This window comes from Mustela nigripes, chromosome 6 (assembly GCF_022355385.1).
Source record: "Mustela nigripes isolate SB6536 chromosome 6, MUSNIG.SB6536, whole genome shotgun sequence".
Taxonomy (NCBI): domain Eukaryota; kingdom Metazoa; phylum Chordata; class Mammalia; order Carnivora; family Mustelidae; genus Mustela; species Mustela nigripes.
In genome coordinates this window covers 104,353,804-104,371,213 of record NC_081562.1, presented here as the reverse complement: position 1 = coordinate 104,371,213, position 17,410 = coordinate 104,353,804, and the positions used below count along the sequence as shown (strand labels likewise).

Below are 17,410 nucleotides of genomic sequence, written 5' to 3'. Positions count from 1 at the left end.
CTCAGGGAAGTTGGTTTTTTGTTGTTGTTCTTTAATGTAGGCTCCACGCCCAGCCTGGAGCCCAACTTGGGGCTTGAACTCACAACCCTGAGACTGAGATCTGAGCTGCATCAAGGGTCGGATGCTTAATTGACTGAGCCACCCAAGTACTCCTTTAGGGGAGCTTTTTAAAAAAAGAGTCAGGGGCACCTGAGTGGCTCAGTCATTAAGCGTCTGCCTTTGGCTCCGGTCATGATCCCAGAGTCCTTGGATCGAGCCCCACGTTGTGATACTTGTTCAATAGGGAGTCTGCTTCTCCCACTCCCCCTGCTTGTGCTCTCTCTCTCTCTCTCTCTCTGTGTGTGTGTGTCTCTCTGTCAAATAAATAAGAGAGAGAATTAATTGGGCTCATATCTGCCCTTATAACTTTTTCCTTTATGCTTCCTCTCTTCCCACCTAGAACTCAGACGCAATGCTCAGGAACAGAGCACACATTTTACAACCATAAAGATGACAGCCATGTGCTAAGGCAGCAATGAAAGATTCCAGTTTCCTCAAGGAACCATGAAGCCTCCGTCCCAGCCCTGTGCTGCCTCCATCGGGTTCTCCTATAACGTGGAAGTAGAAACTCCTAACGCTTAAACCCCGGAACGAGGTTTCTACTGGCACAACTGAAAGCCATCCCTTCTGAATGCTCCGAGCTCCCGTGCCCTATGCTGCCCTCACTGCTTGTAAGGAAACACGGCCACGTTCTGGCAATCATCTGCTTCAGAGTCACTTTCCGGACTTGTTTGAAGGCCTGGGGCCAGTGCTGCTCGCTGGGAGGATGGGGAAGGAGGCCGTTGTGTCTTCCTCAGCCTCCACTGACACACAGAAAAGGCCTGAAGCCTGTGGCACTGGCTCTATGACCTCTGAGGTGATTTCAAGCTCTCAAATTCTCGGATTCCATCCCACATCGGTGGTCCGAGGAGGCCACCGAAGCGTAGGTAAGACTCAGGCTGGGCCCTCCATCCGGGAAGTCCAGGAATGCATTAGCGGAATAATCAGCGCTTACACAGCATTTCTTCGACACCACATTGTTTCTTTTTAAGTAAGCTGAAAGTCATATAAAATGGGCCATTTTAAAGCGAAAAATTCAGTGGACTTGGTACCTTCATGAGGCTGTGCAATCACAGCTTCTGTGATCAAACCTTTCCATCACCCCAAAATAAAACTTGGTACCCATAGGCAGCCACTTCCCTTCCTCGCCTGCCCCCAGCTCCTGCCAGCCTTTAGTCCCCTGCTGTCCCTGTGGTTTCCCTATCCTGGGCATCACGAATCAATGGAGTCCACACCACAGGCCAGCAAGGGCAGGGTGGGCCTCAGCGTTCCCACAGTAGGATGACATTTAGCTTTTCTTTGCTCTGAGGTCGAGGATTCCCATGCAACTTGAGTGACTGAAGTGAAAGGTCTTTGCTATCTAGCTGCTAGGAAATCTTTAAAATTAGGTGTGGGATGAGCCTCTCTGTGGATTAGGTAAAGAACTATGTAGTGGAGGGTAAACTGAGGGTGCACTGGGTGGTCTGGGTCGGAGGGCAGCGGCCTAGCAGCACTTTTGTGAGAAAACAGCCAGTTTTGGTATGTGGTGGCAGCATGTGCGTGCACATGTGTGTAAACAAACATCTTGGGGCACATACAAATTTCCTTCTGTGTACAAATCATCCACAGAGTGCTTTGATAGCCTCTCTTTGCAGCTCTCAAAAGGAAGCAGGCCACAAGCATTCCAGTCTCCAGAACTTTCTCATCATTCCGAACTGACGTGTCAAAGAAAACTAGAGCTGCACAGTTAGCAGTAAGAAGAGATTTTATTTAGGACTTTGCAACAGAGGGAGAAAGAGACCTCGGTACAGAAGCAGGGTCCCTTGCAAACACAGCATGGCCGAGGGGGATTTCTAGCCAAGGTGGGGAGGCGGGGGTCGGGGCAGCGGATGGAAAAATCCCTAAGAGGGTAGGTAATTCTTTGCTGGGCCGACCAACAGGATTCTTGTTCAGGGCAGCAGGAACGAAGGGCAAGCCGCGGGGGGATCGTGGGGGATGAGGCGCGCGGTCGAATACGGAGGGTGATCTGACGTAGAGGCCGGGGGATTCCGGCTATAGCGACTTGCTAGGGTTCTCACTACCGCCGGCCGATGCAGCCCGAAGCCTGGTTGGGCAGAGGATTCAGGGGAGCCTGAGTCCAAGGCGGTGGGAGAAACCGCAGAAAGAAACCGAAAGTCTGTACGCACGAAACCACCAGCCCAGGCGCCGCACACCCACCATTCTACCTTCTGTCCGTCTGTGCGCCCCGGAGGCCGAGCCGGGACCGCCGGGCGCACGCGGGCGGAGGGAGGGCGGGGCCAGGACCCGTCCCGGGTCGGGGTCCGGCGCGGGGGCGGCGCTGAGGGGCGGACGGACGAAGGGGGCGGGCAGCGCGCGGCCGGGTCTGAGCGGAAGGCGGGGAGGTGACGGGGCGTCGGGAGGAGTGAGGGCTCCCGGCAACCTGGCGCCCCGCAGCACGCGCGAGGGGTGCGGCGGGGGGACGCGGGCGGCGGCCTGTTCTGCGCGGGGGCCCGCCACTGGCTGCGCAGAGCTCCGCCAGCGGGCCGAGCGTCCCGAGAGGCCGAGCGGCGGCGCCAGGACCCGGCGGAGCGCGCGCGGCGGAAGCGCGGCGGCCGGGGCGGCCGGGGCGGCCGGGGCGGCGGGCGGCGGGCAGGTGAGGTGCGGGCGGCGGGCCGGGGGAGGGCGCGGGGGACCCCGGGGCTGCGCGGGGTCGTGCAGGGGCGGGATGCGGCGTGGAGGCGGGCAGGGAGGGGCTCCGGGAGGCCGGGCAGGGCCGGGCCAGGCGGCGAGGCCTGGGATACGCCGCGCTCCTTCCTCTTGGGAGGCCCGGCGCCGAGCCGCACAGGCCTGCGACCCGGCTGCCCTCCCGCCGCGCCGCCCGCCCGGAAGCGGCGCCGAGCCTCTGCCCCGAGTCTGACAGGCCCCTCCCCGCTCACCAGCACCCCTGGAGCCGCTCTCCTCCGCGGCGTGAGGCCGAGGCCGGGGTGCGGAGAGGGCCCTGCCGGCCCGCTTGACTCGGGGCCCGGGCTCCAGCCCGCCCTCCCCGTCGCGGCCCGCCGGTCCCGTGACCTTCACGGGTCTTTGCACACTCTGCTCCGTCCTCCTGGCACTTGGTCCCTCATGCTCTGGGCCCTGCAAGCGGGCTCGACCGAGTCCTCGGAGACCCCTTCAGCAGCTCCCTTCCCTCCCCGGCCCCTCTTAGGTGACCTGTCTCGCTGCTTTCCCCGCGCTTGCTTCCTGACTGCGTCCGGCCTTGCTGTTAACCTGGGCGGCTGAGGGCCCTGGGAGTGGGGGCCCCGGGATGGTTTGCGGGAAGGAGTCCGTGCACTTCTGTGATTAAACAGCACTGAGAGGCGGGTATGGTGTCTTATGGTTTTTATCATATTCTGTGAGGTGGTGTCATCAAATAGAAATACGGCGTGAGCCCCACGTTGTAATTTTACAAGTAAGAAGAAACAGATTGGGGAGCTTGGGTGATTCAGTCGATTAAACGTCTGCGCTCACCTCAGGTAATGATCCCAGAGCCGTGGGATCGAGTCCCGCGTGGAGCTCCCTGCTCAGTGGGGAGCCTGCTTCTCCCTCTCCCTCTGCTCCTCTACCTGCCTGAGCTCGCTCTGGCGCGTGCTCTCTCAAATAAATAAGTAAAATATTAAGAAAACAAACAAACAGATGAAATCGATTTAGTAATAGATGTTCTTTAATTCTGTGTATCTAAAATACGGTCATTTCATCCTGTAATCAATATAAAAATTTTAATGGGATATTCTACATTTTTTTTTCCCTACTAAGTCTTTGAAATTTGGTTTACATTTTGCACTTACACCACCCTGCACTCCGGCAGATCATGTGCAGCTAGAGGTTAGCATATTGGACAGCTTGGGCATAAGGGCTTCGGAGTCAACTTCTTGCTGGGGTATGCAGTGTTTATCACAATCTGGCTTTTTAAAATTTTTTCCTGCTAATGGCCCAAGGATAGTTGTACCCTTAACACTCAGCACCACTTACTTGCCTGCCCTTCCCTACACACCTTTGTTCAAGTCTTTCTACCTGGAATGCCCTCTCCCCAGTGCCTGGCTGGGCCTGGTAGAGAGATGCCATTTCTACTGAGAACCTTTTGCTGACTCCTCCAACCTCTGCGGGGATGATCACTCCTTCCTTGGGGCTTCTCCCCTAGCCACTAGTATTGTGAATTAGAGCACTGTCATGTGGTGTTTGTTTGTGAGGCTGTCTCTGTGGCTAGCCTAGTGCCCTACTCATCTTTGTTGCCATCATGGCTGGCACCTAGTAGCTGATCCCGAGATGTCTGGAGACTGAATGAATAAACAACTAACCATTAGTACTCAATCTCTTTGTTCTTTTTCTTTTTTCAAGATTTTATTTGAGAGAGAGCATGTGCATAAATGAGCAGTTGCAGGCAAAGGGAGAGGGAGAAGCAGACCCCCCATTGAGCAGGGACCCTGATGTGGGGCTTGATCCCATGACCCTGGGGTCATGAGCTGAGCCAAAAGCAGATGCTCAACTGACTGAGCCACCCAGGCACCCCTCAGTCTCTTAATTCTTGAGTGGACCTGCTACTTCCTTGTTGAGATTTGTCCCCGTACGACCCCCTCCTGTGCACACACACACACACACACACACACACACACAGTTGGGATAATTTACAAGGAACTATCTCAAAATGTGCACAGAAGTATCTCCACCTTTTACCCTCTCCTGAGCTTACAGATAGGAAAACTGAGGTACAGAATTAGGTTAGAAAGGCCAGCAAGTTTGCATCAATATGAATATAAATGGGGGGGGGGCTTCTTGAAAGGAGTGCAGTGGTCTCAGAGGGTTAGGTTCCTGGCTTCCGGCATCAGCTGGCCCCACTTGGGTCATGTGATAGGAGGGAAGAGAAGTGGGGAAGTGAGGAGGGACTCTGCAGCCCAGAAGAGGATGCTAGGCAGCCTCGGGTCTGACTGAGGATGTCACTGCCCAAGAAGAAGTTGAAGAGCTGACCCGGAGGGCTGGTAGGAGGAACAAGCCCCGGGAGAAGGAAGGGCTGGGGAAGCCAGAAGAGGGAGCAAAGGAGTAAGCTCCAGCTTGGAGAAGATGGTGTGAAGAACCACTTCTTGGAGAGTGGTGCCATGCTCAAGACTGCAAAATGGGAAATGGGAAAAATCAGAGATTCAGAGAAGGCAAGCGACTTACCCCAAGTCAAACCATTCTTTAAGCCCCCGTGAGGCCTCCTCAGCCCTCCCTGTTACACTTACCTTGCCCCACCTCCATCTGTGTTGCACTCAGGGGCCCCAACATGGGGCCAGAGAGAAAAGGTCTGTAGCACAGTGCCAGCTCTGATTAATGTCTTCCTCACCGTCTTCTACTGAGGGGCTGTGATTAGGCCTATTTATAGGGGCCCGGAGCCTTAATATTCTGCCTGGTACATCTCTTGCAGATCAAATCAGTGCCGTGTGCAGCATGATTGCTGCTTTAATGGCACCAGGGAGCGGAGTTAATTAAACCCAGTATAAATAGACTCTGCCCTCATCCTGCAATTGGAAGGAGTGTTTTTCCTCCTTGTCCCCCACCCTCCCATGCCCCTCCTTCCTCCTGGCCCCCCTTAGCTGTAGCCTGGGGGAGCAGAGCCCAGTCACCAGCCACTACCTGTCCTGTCTCAGGAACAGGTCTTGAGTTCCTCGGGGCCAGAGTGAAAAGAACCCAGGAGTCTGCATTTCCTGTGCTTTTCCAGACCTGGGTATCATTTGGCAGTTGACACAGACATTCTCTGCCCCCCACCCCTCAATCCATCCCTCTGCTCCAACCTCTTTTTCACTCTGCAGCCATGGTTTCTTTCTTCTTTGTCTAGGCTTGGGAGGTAGAAATGACATAATGGATGGAAAGGGTGCCTAGCAGAGCAGTGCACTTCTGACTGCTTCTCTCTGGTCTTTGTTGTCATTACCACTGGCCCTCCCTCATTGATGCAACAAGCATCAACAGAGGACCAGCTCCAGGGAGCTCCTGGCCTCCCACCCATTGCTCTGTCCCCCACTCCCCACCTCCAGAGGTGGGACCTACAGCAAACAGTTCTACAGCTAACAGTTGCAGGAGGGGGTGGGTGGGTTGGGGGGGTGCTTAGGTTGGGGGCTGGGCTCCATCCTCCTGGCACTTGGTCCCTCATGCTCTGGTTCCCATCCACAGGCACCATGACTCCCACGAGGACCCAGCACTCGTTGGCAGGGCAGACCTACGCCGTGCCCCTCATCCAGCCAGACCTGCGGCGGGAGGAGGCCATCCAGCAGGTGGCCGATGCCCTGCAGTACCTTCAGAAGGTCTCTGGAGACATCTTCAGCAGGTGGGTGCTGCCACTCACCCACACCTGACTGAGGGCTGGGCAGTCAGCATGCGCCCTCCGGGAGCAGCCCTTCTGCTCCTCCTCCGTGAACTTGCTATCAGTAGTTTCGGAAATGTGCCCTTTCTGCGCTTATGTCTGTGCTAACTATGCCCAGGGACTACATTAGCAAGAGGACACGGGCCTTTAAGAGCCATCAGTCCCAGATGATAGATACCCCCTGCCCAGTGACCAAAATAGAGGCACAAAGCAAACCCGTCAGAAACATTTGTGTTTTCTCACCAGGATTGTGATTGTATGCTTGCCTTTCTCTACGGGGGGCACTGGAGTTTTAGCACACTGGCCTTTACTTTCCTGGCATTTGGCACCTGTAGACAGTTTCATGTCCCTGTGCCCAGGGATGGAATGAGGAAAGGGCAGGAAATCTATCTCCTGGGAGCCTTGGCGTGGTCCAGGGAGCTTAGGGTGCCTTTCGGGAGCCTGGTGCCTGGTCACCCCACTGACCTCCCACCCTGGGCCAAAACTGCTGGACCCTGAGGGGTCCCAGCGATGGTTCCTGTCCCGAGGACCTTGTAGTCTAGAATGGGGGAAACACCAAGTTGAGATGGATTGATTCTTCACTGTGTAGCATGAACCGTGTCAACTTCTAGGGATCTAGAGAAGAGACGATAAGTAGGCCTCAGAACTCCCCAAACCCGCTGAAGCAAATAGTAACCAGTCCGTGGAGCAGGATATGGAGTTTCAGGGCTTAACCAATGTCGTCAGTACCTAATTTTTCTTTCATTCCATCCCAGCTTGCTGTTTCTCTGTTGGCTGCATTCCCAGAAAGGCCTTGGCCTCCAGCAGGGCTGATGCTCCTGCACTCAACGATCAGGTCCAATAGGAAAGAGGGACACTGGCCTGGCTGGGTTCTCATGTCTATCCCAGAGCGCCATGACACACTGATGGGCTTAGACCCTGTTACCTGCATTACTCCCCTGGCTTTAGCCCCACCTGAAGTGCAGGGCCTGAGCCTGTGGAGCAGTGGGTTCCCCAAAGGAAATGAGGGCCCCTACTTGAGTGAGGAAGAAGTGGATGCTGGAGAGGAAACCTGCATGCCTGCTATGTGGTCAGGGGAGGCCTCCTGAAGGCCGTAGGAGGGCTAGGTTGTGGTTAGGCAGGGGTAGGAATATGGGTGTGCAGGGCCTCTGCTGGGGTCTAGAAATGGGTGTGAATGGATCAGAGGCCTGAACAGGAGCATGGTGTATTCCGGGCTCCCCAGGGGAGGCTGGCCTGAACGGGCCGTTTTGTACTGGGGGTGCAGACATTGCTACTTGCCCCGCATTCAGCTCCTGCACTGTGGAACAGGGTGTGAAGAGTCCGCTTTCTCTGGGTCCCTGGGCCTTGCTTACCCCCCTCTGATTGCATGCCTTGGGAGCCAGACTCTCAGGGCCTCTCACTGCTTTCTGTGCTCTGCAGTGCTGCGGGAATGTGCCTGGGCTGAGGGAGGGGGATGGACGATGGGGCAAGTGAGCTGTTAGAACGAGTTGGTTAGGGCCCGTGGGGGCTTCCCCTAACAGGACAGGGCCTTTTGCTTTATTTGGGCGTTGGAGGGAGGCTCTGGAGCAGAGAAGGGTGCCACAGAAGGGTTTAGAGACAGCTGAGCAGGCAGCACTCAAGAGTGGCCAGGAGGGGAGGGAGGGGCTTCGAGGAACTGTTGGTTGCAGTCAAGGCATGGGAGGGGTGAGGCTGCAGTCCAGGGGAGCTCAGGGAGGGCTGGAGAAGAGACATTTCAGAGGAAGTAATGAGGGGACATGATGACAGGTTGGGAACAGGATGAAGGAAAGGGAGGGAGGGGTCAGGGATAGTGGGGGTGGGGCAGGCCCAGACCCAGCCTTATTCCCCTGCTCCTCCCACCCTCCAGCCTGCAGCAATCCACACACCCCGTGGGCTTTTCATGTTTCATGGGCTTTTGTCCTGGGGAAGGGACCCCGGCTGGCATCTTCCCCTCAAGCTTACTCCACCTGCTTGAAACCTCATGTAAAGAGGCATGTGGGTATCTGTGTCTCCTCCTCACCGCTTCCCTATTTCAGGCCCAGGCCCCTCAGCCCAGGGGCTCCTGGGCCCAGTTCCGCAGATAGGTGAGCTCATGGGAAATTAGCATTCCGAGCTGGCCTTCCTCCTCTGCCGCTGCGGAGCCTGAAGAGAATGACAAGTGTCTCCCCCTGTCCGGGCGTCTGCCTGTCCTCACCTGGGAAAAGCCAGGCCCCAAAATAGCCGCCCAGAGACGTCACCTGTCACCTGCTTCGCATGACTTAGATGATGAGGCAGAGGGGGTTGGGGGGCGGAGGGAAGAGGAGCTGGACAGCTTCCGTGTGTGGAAGTTTGGGTGCTATCGCTTGCCTTTCCCGTCAGCCCTGGGGAAGGATTCCTTTTCTCTGCAAAGCTTTTCCCTTGCCTCTCCTTTGTCTTTCCAAGCCCTCCTTTCTCCCTTCTTTTCCTGGTTTCCCTCCCTCTCTTTTCTCCCTTCCCATCTTCTCCCCTCTGCCCCCCTTCCTCCCCTCCTCCTGTCCTCTCCTGGCTCTGATTGGCACCTGGTGACTCCCAAGGTTAGGAAGCTCAGTCAGCTGCCTGCATAATTAGCAGATCATTCCTAATCATGCTGGGGGGGGGGGCGGAGGTGGTGACACAGGAGCTTTCAGTGTCCTCAATGCCAAGGGATAGGACCTGCAAGAGGAGGACCAGCTGGTGCTCCCTCCTCTCCAGCAGCATCCGTGGGCAGGTGGGAAGGCGTGAGGGTGTGCTGATTGCAGGGGGTGGGGAGGCTGTGGCTGGAAATCATCTGTGAGGGGGTTGGGGGGTCAGCATGGGAGGTGGGGCCCGGGAGCCCAAGTGGTGGTCCCTGTGGTGCTCCGGGAGGAGGAGTGGCTTCCCATCACCCTGCCTTCATGGTGTTCCCTGTGAAGTGCCTGTTTCCTGGGCCTGGACCGTCCTTCCCCATGTCTGCTCAGCACCGCCTCTTCTTGCTTTCCTCTGAGCACCTGGAGCCCCTCATCCCTACTAACCTTGTGGGTGGTACTAACACCTGATTCAGCAGCTAGCGCGGGAACATGGCACACCGCTGCTCATTCTTCCGTGCTATAGAAGTCACCAGCCCCATGTCGCAGCTGAAGAAGCCCAAGGCATAGGCCAGTTCATTGAATTGCCTCGAATTAGATGGTAAACGTACCTGCTTCTGTCCCTGGGAGATGTCTGCTCCCTGGTTCATCTCTGTCCCGGGCTCTGAGCAGACTGGCTGAGCCCGTTCCATACCTGACACCCACAGAGACCACTCTGGGGTTTTGGGGACTTGGCTTTAGTGATAAGCTTGGAAACTGACCTGCCATGAAGCAGACCTCCGAGTGAGGGAGTGTAGATTAGGAATGGCAAACAGATCACCCTCTTGCCACTACTCCCCCAAACCCTCGTGGAGGGCACTGCTAATCAGTCATGGCTTTCCATCCCAGCTGCATGTGGCCTACTGGTCCTTCCTGTTGCCACCTTCGGCACTGCCACTCCCCTCGTGAGAGCCCTTTCACCCGTGCTCTGTGTTCTTGGCACCACGGCTCCTACTGTGAGAGGTTGGACAGCCTGGGGGCCGTTACTTAGACTGGTAGGCTCTTGGATGACTCTGGAAATCCTGTCTGCTTTCCCCTTCCCCCCACAGCAGCCTTCCTTGGAGCATTTCTGATGGGTGCTCATCCGCAGGAAGCCGATTTGCAGAGCTCTCCTAGAAGGAAAGTTTACTAGAAAGTTCTCCTTGTGCAGAACTGAGAGCTGGTTCCTTGTAACTCCACCCGCTGGTCCTCATGCTGCCTTTGGGCGTAACAGGATAAGTGCAGTCGCTTTCCACCCGCCAGCACTGGTGACAGTTTTGACATATGGAGAGAATTACTGTATTGTCTAAGTCACCTCACCTGTTGCCAGAACACTCAGGACGTGAGTAGCTCACTCCTCACCATCACCCTCCTTTGGACGTTCTTGAACTTGTCACTTTTCTTTCACCCAGTATTTGTTACGTGTCAGACACAGTGCCAGGTGCTAGGGACACAGCAGTGACTAAGACAGACCTATAGTTAGTCTAGAAGGAATTCAGAGTTCTCTTAAATTGTGGGTCCGGTTTAAAGGGGACACAGCTATAGAGAGGTGGGTGCCCAGCACAGATTAGCTCACTAATCTGGGGTCTGTTTCCTCTGTAGTGCCCCCAAGAGAGTGGATGTCCCTCCCCTGTTTACTGAAAGAAGGGAGAAGGGACAAGGAGCTGTGTGCGCCAAGATCCCGTTTCCTTTTTAAGCTGCTTAACACACTTTTAGCTCATACTGAGCTCTAGTTGACCAAAACATCAGGCCTTGCTGCTAACCCTCCATCCTCTGCGGTTGTGCACTGGACTTCTTGCACCTGCTTACACCTTGTCAGTTTCGTCTTGCTGATTACAGTCCATCTTTCTGGACTCTTGAGATTTGTGAGTCTTGATTCCCCATGCAGACCATGTTGACCCTCCTCCATTTGCTCTCCCCAGTTTACTAACCCAGTGTTGCATGAGCTGGACAAGGCCCTGCCAGAGAACTGCGTGCAAGGCTAAAATCAGTCCATTGCTCAGCAGTGCACTTCGGGCGCTGTTCCTCATCTGGCTCTGAGTTTTTCTAAATGTGTTCCAACCCCCATAGCTCCATCTCGTCCACAGGATTTTGTGAGAAGCGGTCAGAATCGTTGCTGACTCAGGATGCACTATGTTTAAGGTTTTCCCCTGCTACACCAGTCTGATATCCCTGTCAGAAAAAGAAAGGCTATGAATTTAGAACAATGCTGACCCCTGGGAGCTGCCTCTTTCTCTTCACAGGGCTTACAGACCCTCGATTTAATAATCCATTCTGGAAGTTTGCCAGGGTTTATGGTTAAGCTCTGTGTTCACAACTAAGAGAGATCAGCCCTTCTTTCCTTGGTGGAAGAACGAGAACAAAATGTCCTTTGTCCCTCTCCAGTTCTGCTGTCCCTCCCACTCTCCATGTGGACTTCAGGCTGAGCTGTCATATAACCACTGAGGTGGCTTCCGCACCCTGGGCAGGATGGCTGGGCTGGGAGCTGGAGGAGGTGACTTGCGCACAAGTACCCTTTCTCAGCAGACACAAATCCTTCTTCCTGTCAGAAGAGATGGAGCTCATGCAAGTCTGGTGGTTCTTCGTCCTCTCACTGGAAGGCAGCTCTGCCCTCAGTCCTCTGTCTCCTTCGCCACCCACTCAGCCCAGTCTGTCAGAGAAGACTAAGCAGCTTTGCGTGCCTGCTTGTACCCCAGCCCCCTGCCTCAGTGAGCCCCTGTACATAAGGGGCCAGGAATAAGCAGGGAGACTGCAGGGAGCCAAGACCCCTGGGCTGTGAAATTGGCTGATCCGGCAGGTTCTCTGGGGGGCCAGAATCCTCTAGAGTTGGTGGGGTTTGATTTAGGAAGATGGGTCCAGGGCCTTGACCTTTAAAGAAACCTTTAAAGAAATCCTGGTGTTCTGTGACCCCAGAGACCGTGGGGGCCCCCCTGCCATCGCTGTGGCCTCTGCTCTTTCCCGGTAAACTGGCGCTGGCAGTCCTGCCTTTCTCACCTGTATGCTCCCTCTGGCCAGGTGGGTGCCGACACGCACCCTCTCTGAATGTGAGGCGTGGAGGTCATGGGCAGGAACTGGTGTTTTTGCAGGTGGCGGAGCAGCTGGGAGGAGGATACCCTGGCCCCTGTTCACCCAGTCCACTCCGCAGGGAGAAGAACCTGGCCGTTGCTCAGGAACAGGGACAGCGAAAGTGAGGCTCCTGAGCATCTGCGTTGAGGGCACATGGGTGTTAGTCACTCATGGAGCTCTCCAGGTGTCGGTGCTGGGAAGACAGTAGGGAACAAAGCCCAGCCGTCTCCCCCTTGGAGAGCAGATAGGCGATAGATGCATGTCAAGTGGCTCCCCATGAAAGGGGGGATTGGAAAGTGACAGGTGCACATTTATAGAGGCAGTGGTCAGGAAGTCTTCAGTGAGGAGTGTGCTCGGTGAAGCAAAGAAGCCAGTCCCGGGGCTGTCTGCAGGGTTGGCACTCCATTCGGTGCAGAGGCCACACGGGAACATGTTTGGCCTGTTCAGGGCCTTGGAGTCCCTGGAGCCCGATGCGCCAGGAATGGTGGGTGGAAGCCTCTGAGCGAGCTCTGACCACACACAGGAACCATGGTGAGGACTTTATCCACAGGAACCGTTTATTGTGTGTCAGGGCAGTTCCACATGAGTGGGTCTGCGACTTGATTTAGACCCAGCTTTGCCCACCCTCCCTCCTCCTTGGGAGCTCAAGTCTCATCTGGAAATAGGCAGTTTTGTACAGGAATCATGACTGTTTTCTCTCCGCTTGCCCCTGCTTGAGGCTGTAAATTCCTGGAGACAGGGGCCCTGTCCATGACAGATGGCAAGTCCAGGCACCACCCTGGGGCCAGGGTGATTGCCCATTCGTACCCAGAGCTCCAAGAACTCAGTAGAGTTCATCTAGACCCTTCAGAGTAGAGATCTATGCCGATCTATCACCTGGACAGTTAAAGGTCAGCTGTGACAAGCAGGTAACACTGTATTTTAAGGGACCCTATGGAAGCCCTTGCCTTTGCAGTCTGCAGATAGAAGCAGGGGTGCAGGAGACTACAGGGGCTTGGGGAGCAGCCCTCAGCTGCTGAGTTTCTTTTTTTACCCCCATGGCAGAATCTCTCAGCGAGTAGAGCTCAGCCGGAGGCAGCTGCAGGCCATTGGGGAGAGAGTCTCCTTGGCCCAGGCCAAGATTGAGAAGATCAAGGGCAGCAAGAAGGCAATCAAGGTAGACCATGTGACCCCGAGTCCCCCTGGCTGGCAGGCAGTCCCAGAAATCCCATCCCTGTTCCCTCCCTATGCTCCTGAAGTTTCCTAGGTCTCTGCCCGCCTTACCCAGCCACACCTCAAGCTTTCTAGTTCAAATTGCCACCCCCCCCAGACTTTCTGGAGCATCTCGGACTCCCTGTGTCCCCAGGTGTTCTCCAGTGCCAAGTACCCAGCTCCAGAGCGCCTACAGGAGTACGGGTCCATCTTCACGGGTGCCCAGGACCCTGGCCTACAGAGACGCCCCCGCCACAGGATCCAGAGCAAGCACCGCCCCCTGGACGAGTGGGCTCTGCAGGTCTGAGGGGCTCACACACTTACAGGGGGTGATCAGAGGTGGTCCTGGGTGTTGGGGAGGAACTGAGGGCTCTATTCCCCGAGAGGACTAGGACTGGGATGGGTGGTCACTTTGGCCCAGTCCCGAAGCCCACCAACCTTGCGCTATTGCCCCTGCCAGGAGAAGCTGAAATACTTCCCTGTGTGTGTGAACACCAAGCCTGAGCCTGAGGATGAGGCCGAGGAGGGGCTTGGGGGCCTTCCCAGCAACATCAGCTCCGTCAGCTCCTTGCTGCTGTTCAACACTACTGAGAACCTGTACGGCACACAGCGGGGCCCTGGGAGGGTGGCTGGGTGGCCTGGCCTGGCTTTGTGGGGGCCCCAGCAGTCTGATTGCTCTTTTGAGGCAACTGTTGGCGTCCACAATATAGACTAACTGGCCTGGATGAAGTAGGAAAGCTGGGTCAGGACCCTGGGCCTCGAGCTGACCATGGGCTGCCCGACATCCCTTCCACCTCTGTAGGTACAAAAAGTATGTCTTTCTGGACCCCTTGGCTGGTGCTGTAACAAAGACCCACGTGATGTTGGGGGCAGAAACCGAGGAGAAGCTGTTCGATGCCCCTTTGTCCATCAGCAAGAGGGAGCAACTGGAGCAGCAGGTAGAGCCCATGCTGCCCGCCGGGGAGGGGGGACAAGAAAGCCTGGCGGCGTCCTCTAGGTGAGCGGTCTGTTGAGCCCCTGCTCCCACCCTGCCGTCCATGGGTATGCACTAGGCCCTGCTGACTGCCCCAGGGTCTAACTGCAGGGCCCAAGCCCCAAGCCCCCGCTTGTGCCCCCACCTAATCCTGCAGGTTCCAGAAAACTACTTCTATGTGCCTGACCTGGGCCAAGTGCCTGAGATCGACGTGCCGTCCTACCTGCCTGACCTGCCAGGCATCGCCGATGACCTCATGTACAGCGCTGACCTGGGCCCCGGCATCGCCCCCTCCGCCCCTGGCACCATTCCAGAGCTGCCCACCTTCCACACAGAGGTGGCCGAGACTTTCAAGCCAGGTGAGCAGAGAGCAGCAGTTGGGCAAGAACCCCCTTACTTGGCCACTTGCATTCCTGGGCACCTCACACTTTCCCACACTTCTCTTTCAGACCCAGAGGATGGGGTGCTAACAGCACCCCCCCCACCGCCACCACCACCACCGCCTCCCCCAGCTCCGGCTGTGCTGGTCAACGCTCCCCCACCCCCGCCACAGCCCATGGCCTCCCCGGTCCAAGGTGCCAGGGAAGAGGACAGCAGTGGTGGCATGACTCCTTTAGGTAAGAGCAGCACTGGGGTATGTGGAGGGTCAGGGCGAGGGGGTGTGTGCTCTTTGAGGATGCCTCGAATTTCTGGATCCCGGGAGAGTTTCCTGTAGGTTTATAGGACCATAAATTCTAGACCTTCAGAATAGTTGTTTTCAAAATCTTGTTCCCCTGGGTTCATGAAATAGTGGCTTTCAAACTCCGTAGCCCCCCAGAATTCTTATCTCCAGAATAGAGGGAGCCTGGACGTGGACAGGTAGAGCGTTGTCCCCCATTTCCAATTACACCAGTGGGAAAGGGGCAGCTACTGGAAACAGTAGAAGGCTTCAGCAACAAAGTACTCCTATATGTAAATGGCAGGATTTCAGTTTTAGCAGGACATCTCCCCAGCTATCTCCAGCACCCAAAGGTGGCACAGAAACCCCATGTTGGCTCATGTGTCAAGTTCAGACACTGTCTCCATCAGTAGATTCCCACAGTCCACCTCTGCAGTGGCCCCTAAACTAGGTGGCATTAGGAGAGGGACCAGGGGTGCCTGGACATAGGACTGGCTGAGCTCAAGCAGATGCAAACAGCATCCAGGCTGCACACGGTCTCCCAGAGCTCAGACTCACTCACTGGCTTCCTCTTTCAAAAGGAAAGACCCACAGCCAGGCTCAAGGGGAAGTCCCTGGACCCCCAGAACCTCAGGCTGGGCAAGGCTGTCCTGCAGCATGGCCTGCCTGAGGAGCCCTCTTCCTCACACCCTGCCCCCCCCCACAAGCTGCAGTCCAGGGAGCTCCCAAGGAAGTGGTGGACCCCTCCAGTGGCCGGGCCACTCTGCTGGAGTCCATCCGCCAGGCTGGGGGCATCGGCAAGGCCAAGCTCCGCAGTGTCAAGGAGCGCAAGCTGGAGAAGAAGAAACAGAAGGAGCAGGAGCAAGGTGAGAGGATCCTCAGCCCGCTCTGGTAGGGGGGCTCTCAGTAAAGAGCCCCTGCTCCCACCCTGCTGTCCCCTGTAGCCCCCACCAGACTCCCAAGAGGTCAGAGGAGCAGCACCCAGCTCACCTGCCCCATGCTTTCCCCAGGCAGTCTGTGGGAAGCCCTGGGCAGCCGTCCCTAACATTCCCACCCTTCCTGCCTAAGCTGTGGGTTCCTTCCTGGTTTTGTAGCCCGCTTAGAACCTTCCTCTCTAAACTCAGGAGCCAAAGCCTCCCCCAGCTCAGATTCTGCCAGGAGCTGTCTTAGGACATGGTTGGGAACCTGAGTTGCTGTAGGGACTGCAGACCTGGAGGGATAACGCAGTCCTGCTTCTCCAAGCCTCTCGAGGCCGCAAGTTCCATGCCCTGCGTCCTGAGTGTAGCACATTCAGAACATTCAGGCCCTGAGGCGCCTGGGGGGCTCAGATAGTTAAGCATCTGCCTTCGGCTCAGGTCATGATCCAGGATGCTGGAATCAAGCCCCGCATCAGGTTCTCTCCCTAGTGCAGAGCTTGCTTTTCCCTCTCCCTCTGCCATTCCCTCTGCTTGTGCTCTCTGGCTGTCACATAAATAAAGTTTTAAAAGAAAAGAACACCCGGGGCCAAAGCCGCAGTGCCTTTGAGTCCTGAGCTTGAGCTCGAGCTAGATTTCTGAGATTTGTGCTGTGACTTCAGGCAAACTGCCCAACAACCTCTCTGGGCCAGTTTCCTTGCCTGTACTGTGGGGCCCCTCCTCCTTGCCCACTTTGTCTCACAGGGCAGCTCTGCCAGTTTAATAGTACTCCGATGCTGGCTCCAGTGACCGCCTGCAGCTCTGGGACCTGGCAGTGATGCTGTGGCTGGGGGGCGGGGCTGGCAGGTGTGGAGAGTGAGCAGAAAAGAGGACCAGCCCTGAGAAGATCACCTCAGGGGCAGATTTTTCCTTGGTCCCCTCATCCTTCTTGACCTGGGACTTCTTCCTGCTACAGTGAGAGCCACAAGCCAAGGTGGGGACCTGATGTCGGATCTCTTTAACAAGCTGGTCATGCGGCGTAAAGGTAGGACAACGGAGCCTGGCTGCCTTCCCTGGGCTGCGAATCTCAGGATGTTTTGTATCCTGCACATTCTGCTTTTTTCTTCTGCTTTTTAAGTCTCCAGTGGCTTGGGTGAACCGGTGTCCCAAACTAACTCCCTCAACCTCCATCTCTGCCCTCCCAGGTATCTCTGGGAAAGGACCCGCGACAGGGGCCAGCGAGGGGCCAGGAGGAGCCTTTGCCCGAATGTCAGACTCCATCCCACCTCTGCCTCCCCCACAGCAGCCACCTGGAGAAGAGGATGAGGACGACTGGGAATCCTAGAGGCTCACTCCTTCCCCACCGAGACCCAGATTTAGGTCTCACCCTCACATGGACACAACCAGGATGAGATGCCTGGCCTGTGGGTCTCTCGACCCCTGCTGCCCATGGAGGAACAGGGACCATGGAGGACTGTCCCAGACCTGCACCTGGACCTTCTTCAAGGAGTGAGGTAGCCAGCTTCTGAGGCCAAGTGGCTGGGAGCGGGGAGCCCTTGTGCTCTCCTCCAGCCACAGACTGAAGTGAGTACGTGCATCAATAAAGCAGTGTCACACGGGAACCGAGCA

The 17,410-nt window shown here is 56.3% G+C and overlaps 1 protein-coding gene and 1 long non-coding RNA gene across 5 annotated transcripts; one reads left to right on the top strand and one right to left on the bottom strand.

Annotated features, from left to right (window-relative positions):
• Window positions 1–1,804: 1,804 nt before the first annotated feature.
• LOC132019971 (uncharacterized) lies at window positions 1,805–3,175 on the bottom strand. 2 transcript variants are annotated; one of them, XR_009404879.1, is made up of 2 exons: window positions 2,994–3,175; window positions 1,805–2,161 (listed from the first exon to the last, which is right to left on the bottom strand). It is a non-coding gene; the product is annotated as an uncharacterized LOC132019971 (long non-coding RNA). The 2 variants fall into 2 exon arrangements; XR_009404880.1 differs by lacking the exon at window positions 2,994–3,175 and adding an exon at window positions 2,275–2,364.
• Window positions 2,662–17,403, top strand: WASHC1 (WASH complex subunit 1). 3 transcript variants are annotated; one of them, XM_059403830.1, is made up of 11 exons: window positions 2,662–2,710; window positions 6,235–6,388; window positions 13,111–13,222; window positions 13,412–13,558; window positions 13,718–13,854; window positions 14,060–14,195; window positions 14,388–14,589; window positions 14,680–14,847; window positions 15,596–15,754; window positions 16,758–16,826; window positions 16,987–17,403. In XM_059403830.1, the coding sequence occupies exons 2-11, from the start codon at window positions 6,240–6,242 to the stop codon at window positions 17,124–17,126; spliced, it is 1,419 nt and encodes a 472-aa protein (XP_059259813.1). In that variant the 5' UTR covers window positions 2,662–2,710; window positions 6,235–6,239; the 3' UTR covers window positions 17,127–17,403. The 3 variants fall into 3 exon arrangements, with proteins under 3 accessions (XP_059259813.1, XP_059259815.1, XP_059259812.1); XM_059403832.1 differs by lacking the exon at window positions 2,662–2,710 and adding an exon at window positions 3,326–3,414 and having other exon boundaries at window positions 17,085–17,403; XM_059403829.1 differs by lacking the exon at window positions 2,662–2,710 and adding an exon at window positions 3,326–3,414.
• The last annotated feature ends 7 nt before the right edge of the window (window positions 17,404–17,410 follow it).

Coding starts and splice junctions, on each gene's coding strand:
- WASHC1 (XM_059403830.1), top strand. CDS start 6,240: ATGACTCCCACGAGGACCCAGCACTCGTTGGCAGGGCAGACCTACGCC. Junction 6,389..13,110: donor TCTGGAGACATCTTCAGCAG/GTGGGTGCTGCC, acceptor CCCCCATGGCAG/AATCTCTCAGCGAGTAGAGC. Junction 16,827..16,986: donor GCTGGTCATGCGGCGTAAAG/GTAGGACAACGG, acceptor CTGCCCTCCCAG/GTATCTCTGGGAAAGGACCC.